This window comes from Callospermophilus lateralis, chromosome 8 (assembly GCF_048772815.1).
Source record: "Callospermophilus lateralis isolate mCalLat2 chromosome 8, mCalLat2.hap1, whole genome shotgun sequence".
NCBI lineage: Eukaryota > Metazoa > Chordata > Mammalia > Rodentia > Sciuridae > Callospermophilus > Callospermophilus lateralis.
This window is the reverse complement of record NC_135312.1, coordinates 68,332,561-68,345,747: the sequence shown is the minus strand read 5'-3', so window position 1 is coordinate 68,345,747 and position 13,187 is coordinate 68,332,561. Positions and strand designations below refer to the sequence as shown.

Genomic DNA, 13,187 nt, shown 5'->3' with positions numbered 1-13,187 from the left:
TTCTATCCTCTTGGCAAACAAAGTAGACTGCTTGTTTAAAACAGGAAACAGAACTAACATGTTAAAGTGAAAAATAAGCTCTTAATGGGCATTTAGCTACTCCAAAGGAATTGGGAATCTTGGCTCAAATAATTACAACTTATAGTTCTTAGAACCCACTAATTCGATCATTCTGATGTTTTTAATGATTTAGAGATTTACTTCTCATTGCTGTTGTATGAGAGATAGTATCCTGGTAACTTTTCATGTATTATTTCTAATCTTCAAAACAAGTATTTTACAGATGAAGAAATAAATGTTCAGAAAGATTAAATAATTCACTCAAGTTTACCTAGCATCTCAGTGGTAGAACTGGAACTCAAATCTTTATGAAGCAAAAGAGCTTTGAACATGCAAATATGCAGACATACATAGGGTTAAGCATATGATCTCATTTGCATACACAGTAATAATTTTGAAAATTCACAATCTTTTGATATTAATGGCAAAATGTTAGATTAGTGATTTAAAAGATGGTTTCTGAAGAATCCCATCATTAGAAGACAGTAAGGCTTTATTAGGGCTGAATCATGCCTGGTAATCCTCATTTTTCAATTTAGTCAATAGCTGATAGAAAGAAAAAATAGCTGATAGATCAGAGGAATGGCAGAGTTATTCAGATAGGCATTAAGAAGTCATAAACCATTAACCTGTCTATGAATACTGAGCTAGATGATAATGCGATGAGTGAACTTCATCTAAAGGGTATTGATTAATGGACTGATGTTCATAGGTCAATCTTTTTTGACTTATCAATCTACAAGTATAAGAACATGAAGGATAACTCGGCTGTTACTGTGAAGCTGAAATAAAGCTGATATGTGAGATGAATAAATATAAATAATTTCAAAAAACTGGAATGATGAGCAGAACCTAATGAGATTTTAAAAAAAAAAAAAAAAACAAGCTGAAAGGGAAATCCTCAAATACTAAACAGAAGACATAGAGCTTTACGATTTTGGGTGAAGAGACTAGAGAATCATTGATAAATGCTGAGAGCCATAGCCAAGTAGGAATAAAGCATGGCATTTTTAGTTGATAGGTGACGCCAGCAAGCCATTGAGATGATAATGATTATGTTAAGATGTGCATTCAATTGGAGATTAGACCCCTGCTGTCCATCAGCCTTGGCCTGCTACTTTGGAGCTCTGGGACTCCCATTGGTTGAGGAAGTGCGGTAGGAGGGAATTCCGGAGGAGGGATTTCCTATTGGTGTAGTGTGTCCCGGGAGAAGGCTGTGTGCGTGGCATTCGCGGGAGTTTTGGAAATAAAGTTTGTTCCTGCTTGAGTGGCTCCTGATTTTGTGCCCAGCCAGACTGCGGCAGATAAATGAAGCAACCTTCTAAACAGGATGATAGGGTGCATGAAGGCAATGCAGATTTTGGAGGAAGAGGTAAAGGGAGGGACTCTAAAGAACAGAATACATGCTACTAGGAGTTACCATGGTGTGAGTTCCTCAAAAGCATGTATAGTTGAACAAACCAGAAAGCTTAATCCTGGAGAAGACTTCAGAGAGATTGGATGTCTGCCTGCAGACATCCAAAGGGCTGGATTGGAAGAGACATAGAAAAGGTATTTGGCATCAGTGCGTTTGGAGGGTGGAACTAGGAGAAAGAGTCACAGAGGTAAGTCTTTGGCTTGATAGAAGGAAGAACTCCATAACTTAGCCACAGAAAAATAAACTAGTTCCAAAATATCGGTCTTTTAACCTGGTCTCTTCCTCAGTCAGAGGCAGGATGATGGCCATTCAGAAGGGATGGTGCAGGGGAAATTTTAACATTCAATGGAAGTTTGACCATATGGCTAAAAGATCTGATCTTAACCAGAGATGATAAAATATTCTAAAAATAAAACTATGTTTATTAAAATATGTAGATTCTGAACAAAGGAAAAGTATAATTAGGGTAAAAAAGAACAAACTAAGAACATAAAAATTCTAAAATAAGTAAGAAACACTAATTTGTTATGTGACTACAGACAGGTTTTCTAAACTCTTCCGTTTATTTATCTGACCTATTTCCCAAACTTACCGATGCATCTGAAAACTCATATCTTAGAAGGTGGGTTAGTGGATCTTGGTCAACTGTAATTTCTTTCTTTCTTTTTTTAAATTTTCTTGGAAGTTCTAATGTTTAGGCAGTTTCTATAATTCTAGCTTTACTTACAGGGAAGGCCTATTTTGCTTAAGAAATATGTGTGCATAGGTAATGCTTGAAAAAGTTTAATAATTCTAATCAACCTGTTAATATTTTAGGCCACTGCAGTTTAGTATTTAAACATCATTCCATGCAGGAAACAAATTCAACCTCAGTACTCTAAGCTCTACTGGCTTAGAACACAAGAGTTTAAAATATGTCTTCTCTTATTTTGCAATGTTTAATGTAATATAGATTATTCTAGCATCTTAGTGTTTCTTTCTTAGATAACATGTTTTATAAAATAATATCATATCACTTACATGAGGAATCTATCATGGCCAAATTCATGCAACAGAATTAAGGGGGTAGAGTAATGAGTCAAAGACATAAAAACCAAACAAGTCCTTTCAAAACCCCCTCAAAAAAATTAAGAAATAAAGTCAGTAGAATGCTGCGAACCAAAAGCTAAGTAATAGTTAGCAGAAGCATTTGAAGGATAAAGGGGCTTTCTGCCAAATGCAACCAACAGAGGGAAGTTTGGGGGATATTTTTGAGATGATGGAAATGTTCTAAAATTGAATTTGAGGGTTGCACAACTCTGTACATTTATAAAAATTGATATTTAAGTGGATGAGTTAAATTATACTTCAATAAAGCTTTGTAAATTATACTTCAATAAAGCTTTTTTCTTAAAAAAATAAAGAATCATGAGTTTCTTTAAAAACAAAAAAAGGACTAAAATCATTTTTAAAAGCATGAGACATTTCTTCCTAAACAAATATTTTAAAACTAACCTTCAGAAACTTAGTGTGAAAAAACCAAGAAGATGATGTTTTTTCATACATACAGAGGTTTTAGCTTAAAAAAACTTCATTTCTTTCTTAAATTTCCACTTGGGTAGGCAAAGTCTTAGGAAATATAAAAAGAAGACATTCCCTGATAAAACTTGTTAGAAGCTTACTAGTTCTAGTAAAAAACAGCTTAGAACATAAAAGTTTCTAGCAGCTTGTGACATAAAAGTTTAAAATATCATCTCTTGCTTTGTAATTTTTAATGTAATATATAGATTATTCGAGTTTTTAGCTTTTATTTCTAGGATGTTTTCTACAACAATCTCATATTTCTTACATGAGAAATCTAACATAGCTGAAATCATGGAAACAGAATTATAGAAGTGGGGAGAGTGGGAGGGGCCTGCACAAGTTCCTTGAGCTAAAGTGGAGCAATTATTGAAGACTTGGAAAAAATTAAGAATTGGTATGAAACACTGACACAGCATATCCAAATCCAAAAGAAGGGACTTTTAAATGTACATCAAAATAATACCAGGTAACATTATTTGTGTTTCCTGAAAGTTAAAATTGGAAAGTCATTCTTCTGAAACAGAAGACTTCATATTCACTGATCTCATAATAGTGATGATACTGTATTCACTGCTATGAAATCTAATGTTAAACCCATTTAACTTGGGTTCTTCAGGTTTGGCAAGTGACTCCATGCTTCTCATTAAAAAAACAAATAAACAAACAAAAGACCACAACCGACAATGAACTGGCCAGTCAGATATGCTGATTTTTAATCTGTGCTTTCTAGAGGATAGAAAAGAGTTTACCCAATTCTAAATCAGTATTGAAAACAAAGCAAATGAGAACTCTTGGCTAGAGCCAACATGCTTCCAGTGCCTACATACTTTTTTTTAATTAATTTTGACAGGTCAAACATTTTAAAAACTTTTCCATTAGTGGAAGTTAAGAGACTACTTACAGATGCACAAGACTATGAGAAAAAGGAGGTATGTGACCAGTTCCCGTAATACGCTTTTAAGGTATTTCTCTCGGTTAGTGTTGCTTTCCTCCATGAGTCTTGTTCCCCAGAGACCTTTAAAATAATAATGGAAAAAAAGAAGATGTCATTTTATTTAAGAAATGTTATAAATGACAAAAGGGAAAAACATGAAATAAACAGTATAATCTGTATGGGGAGTTCTTATTTATAAATATGAATACTTTAGCAATCTCTGAATGTGATTAGGAAGCTGGTTTAAAAGGAGTAGCTTTATTTCAGATGCTTTGCTGTTCCCCTGAATGTGCAAAACATGAGGCAACAATTCAATCATCTTCTCAACTCCCAAGACCATTAGCAAATATTTTAGCAAAAATTTAAGACAGGAAACGAGGGCAATTTCAAAGAGGAGATTAAGCAATTGTGCACAACTCACAGCTCTTTCTATTTGAGAAAAAAATACAACCTGGTATCTGACTACTAAACCCAGCTAAGTAGATAAAGGACTACATTGCTAATGACTTTTAAGGTCACCCCAGTGAAAAGAATTTCTGGTTGGTACATCAATTCAAGTTGGAAACAGCCATCAAGCATCTAACGCGCTGGCCGAAAAGCTACTCTTTGCTCATCTTTGTCCTTTAAGAAACTGATGTCTGATTAGCTTAGCAGATTTTTAAAATGCCAATTAACATATGCTTTTTAAATTAAAAGCAACAGTTCATCCCCTACCCGCCCCACTGAAGAAAAAGTAAAATCAGCAATTATGTTCTACATTTTAGCAGATGGAAAAAGTGTTGGGCTGGCTACGTAAAGATGACATAACCCTCAGTGAGCTTGCTGGAGAGAGTTACCACAGTTTTGGATTCTGCCAGCAGACAGACATGGTGGCCATCCAAACCCCTGTTAATGAACAGTGTGGTCAAGTCACGTTACTAGTTTCTTGGAAGAACCTTAATGTTTTCCAGAAAAGACAAACATCTCAATCCTTTCTGATGAATTAGGTTGGTTGTTAATAATCCTTATATGTCCCCTCATGCTTTTATTCTACAGACCTTACCTCCTTCAATAATTGAAATTCACATGGCACTTAAACTACAATCAAGCCATTCAGAACAGAGGGAAATTTTGTACAGAATCTTTCACTGTGAAGAAATGACTTCATCATTAGTATTATCTTAGGATAATACATTAGTTGTACTCTTAAATTTGAGTATATGCTTTCCTTTCCTTTCCTTTCTTTCTCCCCAATTTCCTTTAGGAAAATCAGCATCTGAATTGAAAGACACTGTGTTACACATCACAGGTTTTACCACTCTGAAAATGGAACATAACTTATGACCAGGTTTGCTTCTGCCAAGATCTAGTAATCGTCAGAAATTACTCACTCAAAAGAAATGCAGCAAGCAGAATGTTTGTTCATTGAAACTCTATCATATTAAAGAATTATTACAAATTTAAATGACATGGAAAATTACAACTTGGAATAACAGAAGCAGCCAAGGATTAAGCTCAGTAGTCCCGGATACAACCACACCATTTCTTTTGGTAGACTTCTTTTGGAGCCCCAGTCTAAAATAGTCCTGTGAGTAAAGACTGTAGTCTCCTTGGCATCAGGAAGGGCTGTTACCTTGCCCTACTTGGTCAGGGATTTCATTCTTTCCCATGGTTGACAGATAACCACATGTAAACAATAGGAATCATTCTTAATATTCACAGATGGTGTTGTTGGCCTTTAAATGAAAAAAAAAAAACAGATTGCTATCAAATTTTATTCAAGCTAAATCTGCAATAACCTATGGCAATTTAATTCTGGCCCTTAAATGAGGCATTTCTAAGAAAGAAACAAGTCCCCTTACTTATATTTTTATATGATCAATTATTAAGTGTTTTTTACTTTTTCTAAACTATTCTACCTACCTCCTCAAATATTTATGGGTTTTAACATTTTCATTCCATTTTCCACTCAGTATGTGTGTGTGTGTGTGTGTGTGTGTGTGTGTGTACATACATATAGGATCTACCTTGAGAGACAAGGACTTCTTTACATTCTGATGAGTGAGAAGTGACTACATTCATAAATAGGTAAAATAATTGTCCTGCAGTCAACTATTTCTCTTGTTTAATATCACTGATAAAGTAAGAACAGTTAAGTATGTAACTCTAATTCAAAATAGGGGCACTTGAATTGTACATTCCATAGGTGGCTCAGACTTCTATGGCCCAAAAGATTTTTCTTTTCTTTCTCCAGAAACCTAGTTTTCCTGTCTAGGTTAATTGCATCAAGTCAGAAATAGGCCCTCCTCTTAGCCCTCACATGGAACTGGTTCCACAGTCCTGACAACCTCTTTCTTCCATCGTCATGTGTCTGGCTGTGGCCTTGGTCACCCGTCCTCATCAGCCTGCTCCTGACCTGGGGTTCAGAACCATCCACCTCACCCCATCCTCTCTGTCTTCCAAATGCCTACTGGGAAAAGTTCCAATTCCATAATGTTAGCTGCAGGTTTGCTTGGTCCTGCTCCCTCGGTGGTTCCCTCCCTGAATTTCCACCTCATACTTTCAAAATGTAGCTCAAATTTGACCCACTCTGGAAGTCTCTGACCTCCTCAGGCAGAACTAGCCCCCTCTTCTTTGGGTTCCTTCTATCCCTGGGACCTACTATCACCTCTACTACCCCTACTCAACTCTGACCTTTTAAAAAGTTGGGTCCTGGTATTATTTTTTCTGTATCCCCAAGACCTACCATAAAAGGGATTCTCAAAATATGACCATTGATTGCATGAATTCTGTTACTAGCATAACCTTAACAATCTCCAAAGGGGAGCAAACTTCCCTCAAAAGAATCCCCCCAGGTAATGAAAATACAAACCCTCATTTGTTCAAAATCATGGTGCAAACAAAAAAGGAAAAGGAAGTGATAAAGTTTGGGTTAAAAATAAGGGAAAGCAACAGCAGCCAAAGGGTGGGGGATGGAGGAGAACCATGTTTACTAACTAAGGAAAGGATAAACAAAACATGGTATAGACATACAATGGGACACAATTCATTCATAACAAGGAATGAAGTACCACTACATGGATGAACCTTGAGAACATTATGCTAGGTGAAATAAGCCAATGCAAAAAGACAAATATTGTTTGATTTCACTTATTATATTAGATAGATATGGATTGAGAATTTCATAGAAGCAGAAAATAGAATAGAGGCTATCAGAATTTGGGGTAAGCAGGAATAGGGAGTCAGTGTTAAATGAATACAAGGATTCTGTGGGATGATGACAAAGTTCTGGAAATAATAAAAGTAAAATACATTCATTATGATATGAATTTACTTAAATGCCACAGAATTATGCATTCAAAAATGGTTAAAACAGCAGCTGGAGTTGTGACTCAGTGGCAAAGGGCTTGCCTAGCATGTGTGAGGTACTGGGTTCGATTCTCAGCACCGCATATGAATAAAAAATAAAGATCCATTAGCAACTACAAATACAAAAATAAAATGCCTTAAAAATGGTTAAAACAATATTTTTCTGTTATATATGCCATTTTTTTAAATGGCTCTCTTATTCTCTAGATCAAGAATTTGGATATGCAAATTTATCTGGAATATTCTAATGAATTCATATTTGTAAGGAGAATGGCTGGCTGAAGTTATGTTCAGGCATTCCAAGGATATACTATAGTAGATAATAACACTTTGGGATCCAATGCTTGGAATTAAATCCTGATTCAAGCATTTAATAGTTGTGACACTGGGCAAGTGGTCTAACCTCATCTGTAAAATGGTGGTGATGATAGTGCTTGCCTCACAGGGTTGTCCTGAGGATAAAATCAAAGTATGTACATAATAAAGAGTTCAACACAGTACCTGGAACACAGTGAAGAATAGATTATTATTATTCAATTTATCAACTTTCAGCAAGGCTCCTTAACCTCTACGCTCTTGACATTTGGGGCAGAAGATAATGCACTGTGGTAGGAGCGGGGGACCATACGTGCATTGTAGAATGTTTAGTAGGATCTTTGCCCTCTACCCAAAGATACCAGGAGTACCCCTCACAAACACACATCTCACACCCTGATTTAAAAAAAACAAAAATTGTACTGGGAACCTGCCAAAGACCCTTGAAAGGACAAAACTGCCCTTGAACCCACGCTGAAGGTTGAAGCTTCCAATTTAGAACAATGCACTGCTGTTGATGAAATAAGACTGAATTCTGAAAACTTAAGAAAATTAGATGAATTCTCATGAAATGCAACAAAGAATGGTGGGTTCCACGTTTATTGTTCTGGTTTAGTACCATCAACTACAGCCAAGTTCAGATCTTTTTAAAGTCTTAATCACTGTGAATATTCTCCCCTAAAGATATCAAAAGGAAAGGCAGGGAAAATGCAAGTGTACAGCACAGTATTCATAAGAGTCCAGCAAAGTCACTTATCAAATACAAATAGCAGACCAATTTCAATATCAGGGTCTGATTCCTTTAGAAGAGTACACCTAATATTTCACTAGCACCAATATAGCAGAGACTGCTAGCTGTCTAACCAAATCCATTTCTTCCCTCTAGACACGTGGCTATTATCATACTTCCCAACCTCTCTTGCTGGTATCCTTTGCTATGTGATTATGAACTTTGCCAATGGAGCGTAAGTGGAGGTTATGGGGACCATTTCCAGGATAAAGCCTTTAAGTCAACAGCAGTGACAAGCCATCTTTATGCTCTTGTCACAAGAACCTGGATATCCAGCTTTGGTCATGGATATCATGAGAGGGCCCTGGCAAAGCCACACGAAAGAAGGAGCCTACGTCCCTGAATAACCCCATGGAGGAGAGCTGCCACTAACCTGGACACCCTCCTTAGAATGTAATGAGGATAAGAAATCAACTTTAGTTCTTCAGGCCACCAAATGGGAAGAAAGGTGTTTATTCCTTATAGTAACTTAGCTCACCCTGACCAATGTGACTAGTTGAACATTCCCAATGCAAAAATTTGAAATTCAAAATGTTCCAAAATCTGAAACCCTTTGAGCACCACCTTGATCCCTCAAATGGAAAACTCTACTCCTAAATTCATTTGATATATCATAGTTAAAATGCAAGTGCATTAACATATTGTATAAAATTACTTACAGTCTATGCGTATAAGGTATATATGGAACATATATGTCATCTTTAGTCTTGGGTTCCTGCCCCAAGATATCTCATTGTATATGTAAATATTTCAAAATCTGAAAAAAAAATCCAGAATCTGAAATACTTCTTGGCCCAAGTATTTCAGATAAGAAATATTTAACATATATTTTGTAATTTCTTAGGAACCAAAATAGCCCAAGAATACATATTTAAAATAACAAGAAAAAACTGACTTTAGCAAGTTGATACAATCATAAATCATTCGACTTTAGAAATTCAGACTATATGATAACTATTGAGTGCAACATTTCACCTTTATGCTAAGAAAAGTGTTTAAATATATAAATAAAGAGTAAAGAAGATTGTTGGGAATCTCTCTTAGACTGGGGCACTGCCTGTATCTTCCAGCCATCCTTTGCTGCCCCAGGTCTACACTTTCAGCACCTTCACCCTGGCTACTTCCTACTCAGTCTCCTGGCTTGGTATCTCTCTTTTCAAGTTCTCCTGAAATACAAGTTCTCCTGCTCTCCAAGCTGCTAACTCCTAGCTCCTATCAGCATGTTCTGCTCCTACTCAGAAATCTTCAGTTGCTTCTTAATATTTAGGAAGACATTCTCAATTCCTTGTTTAGATACAATGTATCCCACAACCAGCTCTCAGCACTTCTTTGCTCACCATCTTCTGCTAGAAAGACAGATCTATCTACTGTTCAAGGAGCAGGAAGGACCATTTGCTGTCCATCTCAGATTCATGTCATTAAACAACAACCAAGTGTGCTGAAGCTTGTTTAAAGTCACAAAGGCGGGAGAACTCCAGGCAATCTCCTGACCACTCCAAGCTCCAGTAATTTCTCCTACCTTTAAAAATCAAAAAGTTACTTTCTTCTGATCCTGGAGCACTGCTTACATAATACATACAAGATTTCCATCATCCTTATCCTGAGAGGGGAAAATAATGGAATCCATTTATGGTTGTTAATTTTACATTTCTTGGTTCTCTCCATAAGAAAATGGTGATGTACCACTCTGGTTTATTTCCTTTCATAGCTGCTAGCACATGATTAACTACATAATAGGTGATCTTTATCGAGTTGTTTATCTAGTAAGCAACAAGAATGCCAACTATATCTCTTCCTAACAGAAATAAAACAAAATTTAAAACATTTTCTATAATTAATAATTATGCTTGAGTTTCCTCTCCTATAAGTTAGACCACTGATGTATTTTTTCCTTCCTATATTTATCAGTTAATTATAACTTATATTACCAAGGAAACAGATGAACGAATTCACAGGGCCTAGCACTGAGAAGGGGTGCACAGCCTCCATGTCCTTTCTGGAAATACCACACTCTAGAAGTCCCATGAGTTCAGCTATGTGGAAGTTCCCACTGATATGGTTTGACTAGTATTTACTGTAATAGCCCTCAAATTTTTCTTCAAAAGAAATAAATGTGTATATATCCTCAAATAAAAATACATATTTAATTTTATTATATTCCATTACTGAGTTTAGTGAAAGGTTGTTTTATTAAATAATCTGAGTTTTAAAAGATCACATGACTTACTAGTATTTATTAATTTAAAAGAAACTTCTCTCTCACTTCACTGACTTTTTAAAATAACATTTTACATAGTATAAAATAATATCTAATTAATTTTGATGTAATTTTGATCCTTAAAAACTATTAGTGCTTTATTAACATGCAGGTTTAGGTTGTCAAAAAAGTATCTTTTATTCTCCATCATGTCCTTAACCAAATACCCTCAATCAAATATCCTGAATCAAATAAACTAGGACAAGCACACATGTAAAAGAAACACAATTTATAATATTTACAAAGCACTCACAATATGGCAAAGGCTTCCTACCCATTTTGGATATCTCATTTAATTCTTCCAACAAATCAAGAAGTACTATGATTATCTCTTTTCTTTTTTAACAGATGCAAAATTTAAGAGTCAAAGAGGTCAACTTGTTCAAGGTCATATAGCCAACAAGTAGCAGAACTGGGACTCCAATGTAGGCCTGACCTGTCTTAATTACACTGCTACAACAATATCTGTAGAGTTTTTGTGAACCATTTCCAAAATTGACAGGGAAACATAGGAAGGGTTTCAAAAAAACTGAGAATGGAAACTTGTAAAGATGGATATTAAAATAATTTGGTAGTAAGAGACAATGCAACACTTTTCCAAGGATGTGTCTTACAAAAATTTATAAAACAGGATCTCATTTGCTACTATAAAAATCTGTGTCCTCTTAGTAGGCACCAGCTAATTTGAAAACTCCTCTCCTGCCTTTTGAGTGCACCCAAGTCAAACACATTTATCAAGTGGTATTTGAAGATTTCATCATTTTGTTGGAATCCCAAGGAACATTGTTATTTAAAAACACTTTTTTTTAAAGCAATGTAATCTGTTCTTTGCAACTGTTTTAGAAAAATGACTAGAATTAGAAATAGCCCAAACATCTACTATCATAGACATTATTTTTATTCTATTTATGGTGTTCTCAACAACTCCTCCCCAAATTGTGATACACACATCATCAAAACAACATCGATGACAACCTAATGACACCCCTCCCATAATTTGGATAACACTGTGTTGTTTTCTTTCCAGAACGGAATGGGGGGATAATGGAACATCAAGGCCGGAGGAACAGCAGGCATGGGAGTAGTTTATTTTGTTCTGGATTTTGTGACATTAAGAAAACATGAAATTGCAACCATCATCAGTTATACTGGAATCTTCATCCCGCCCCCCCCCCCCACGAAAACCCAATTTGTCTTTCACTTGTTCTCACTTGCTTAGGATATGTCTCATGCGGACATATCCTAAAGAGGGAGGAACCCAATAAATTCCGACCAACACCGGCTCAGTGGAATTGCAGGAAGGGTACCGGAAATAGAGCAGAATTAGCAGAGGTGGGGAAGGCGCTTCCAAAGGAGGCGGGGACCTAGAGGGGAACGCGAGGTGGAGGCCTGGACAGCTATCCGCCAAGGGCGAGAGCTCCGGACGCTAGTGGCAACTCTGGCTGTGCATCAGTCCCTGCGGGTAGTGGTCTTACCTCGCAGCCCTCGAAACAGCCTCTCAGCCCAGGCCACGCGGGGCGGCTGCCCGTCCAGGGGGAGGTGGCGATGCAGTGGGTCCCCGCCGCCGACCGGGCTAGGGCACGGCGGACCCTGGTCCTCTCGTCGGCGCCGCCTCCCGTTCGGGTGGCCAGATCCGTGGTAGCTACTCAGCCCCCGGCCGCGGGCGCCCACAGAGCTCACAGTGGAGGAGACTGCTGACCTCCGGCTGCCCGGGCGCCACTCCACGTCCATCTCCACCACCATCCCCCCTTCTTCCCCTTCCACCTCCTCTTCGTCGTCGTCTTCCTCAGCCTCGAAGCCCGGGTTATCGCGGCTCCACGCCTGCCTGGAGCAGGACGAGAGCGGAGGAGATGGGGAGGCCGAGGCTCCCGCTGGAGGGTCCCGCGCGGCAGCCTGCCGGATGCGCTCCATCTCGATCTCCAGGCCCCGCTGCTCCCGGAGGCCGCCCGGGGCTGCGAGGCCCGCGCCGCCCGCCATCAGCCGGCCCGGGCCGGGAGCTCGGGGCGGGGGCTGCCGCTTCGCGTCCCCGGGCTGCTGCGGCTGGACGCGGCTGGAGTTCACCATCCTGGTCACTGGCGCCCGGCGCGCAGATGCGCTGCGCCGCCCTCGGTGCTGCCCGCCGCAGGAGCCATGTTCTTTTCTTCCCGGGGCCGCCGCCGCCCGCTCCCCGCCCCCGACCGCCCCGCAGTCCCGCGTCCCTCGCCCGCCCCCTCGGCCCGCCTCCCCTAGCCTCGCCTCGCCTTGCCCAGAAGCCGTGGCGCGCTGCTTGGGGAGGCGCGAAGAGATTTCCCCCACGGCCGGCGCGCGCCCTGCTGAGCCCCGGCCTGAGCCCCGGCTGGCGCCCACGTTCCATTCGGGTAGAGGCTCACCAAGGGAGGGAGTAGCTGATCCGCCCGACTGCGGGGAGACCTCCAAATAATGGTGCTGTGTACTGCTAGCCACTATTGCCTTGATTTATTGAAGCGTTTAACACGAACACACAGAGAGAGAAATATTGAAACTC

At 38.9% G+C, this 13,187-nt stretch overlaps 1 protein-coding gene across 2 annotated transcripts in view; it reads right to left on the bottom strand.

The window, feature by feature from the left end:
* The window catches only part of Pkd2 (polycystin 2, transient receptor potential cation channel), a 51,529-nt gene extending 38,713 nt beyond the window's left edge, over window positions 1-12,816 (bottom strand). For both annotated transcript variants that reach the window (XR_013092127.2, XM_076864235.2), the window contains exons 1-2: window positions 12,160-12,816; window positions 3,942-4,055 (exon numbers count right to left, since the gene is read on the bottom strand). Coding sequence is in view for 1 of the 2 variants with exons in the window: in XM_076864235.2 (XP_076720350.1) it covers window positions 3,942-4,055; window positions 12,160-12,748 (703 nt within the window). In the remaining variant the exon portion in view is untranslated. The remainder of the gene's footprint in view (window positions 1-3,941; window positions 4,056-12,159) is intronic.
* Between the last annotated feature and the right edge of the window lie 371 nt (window positions 12,817-13,187).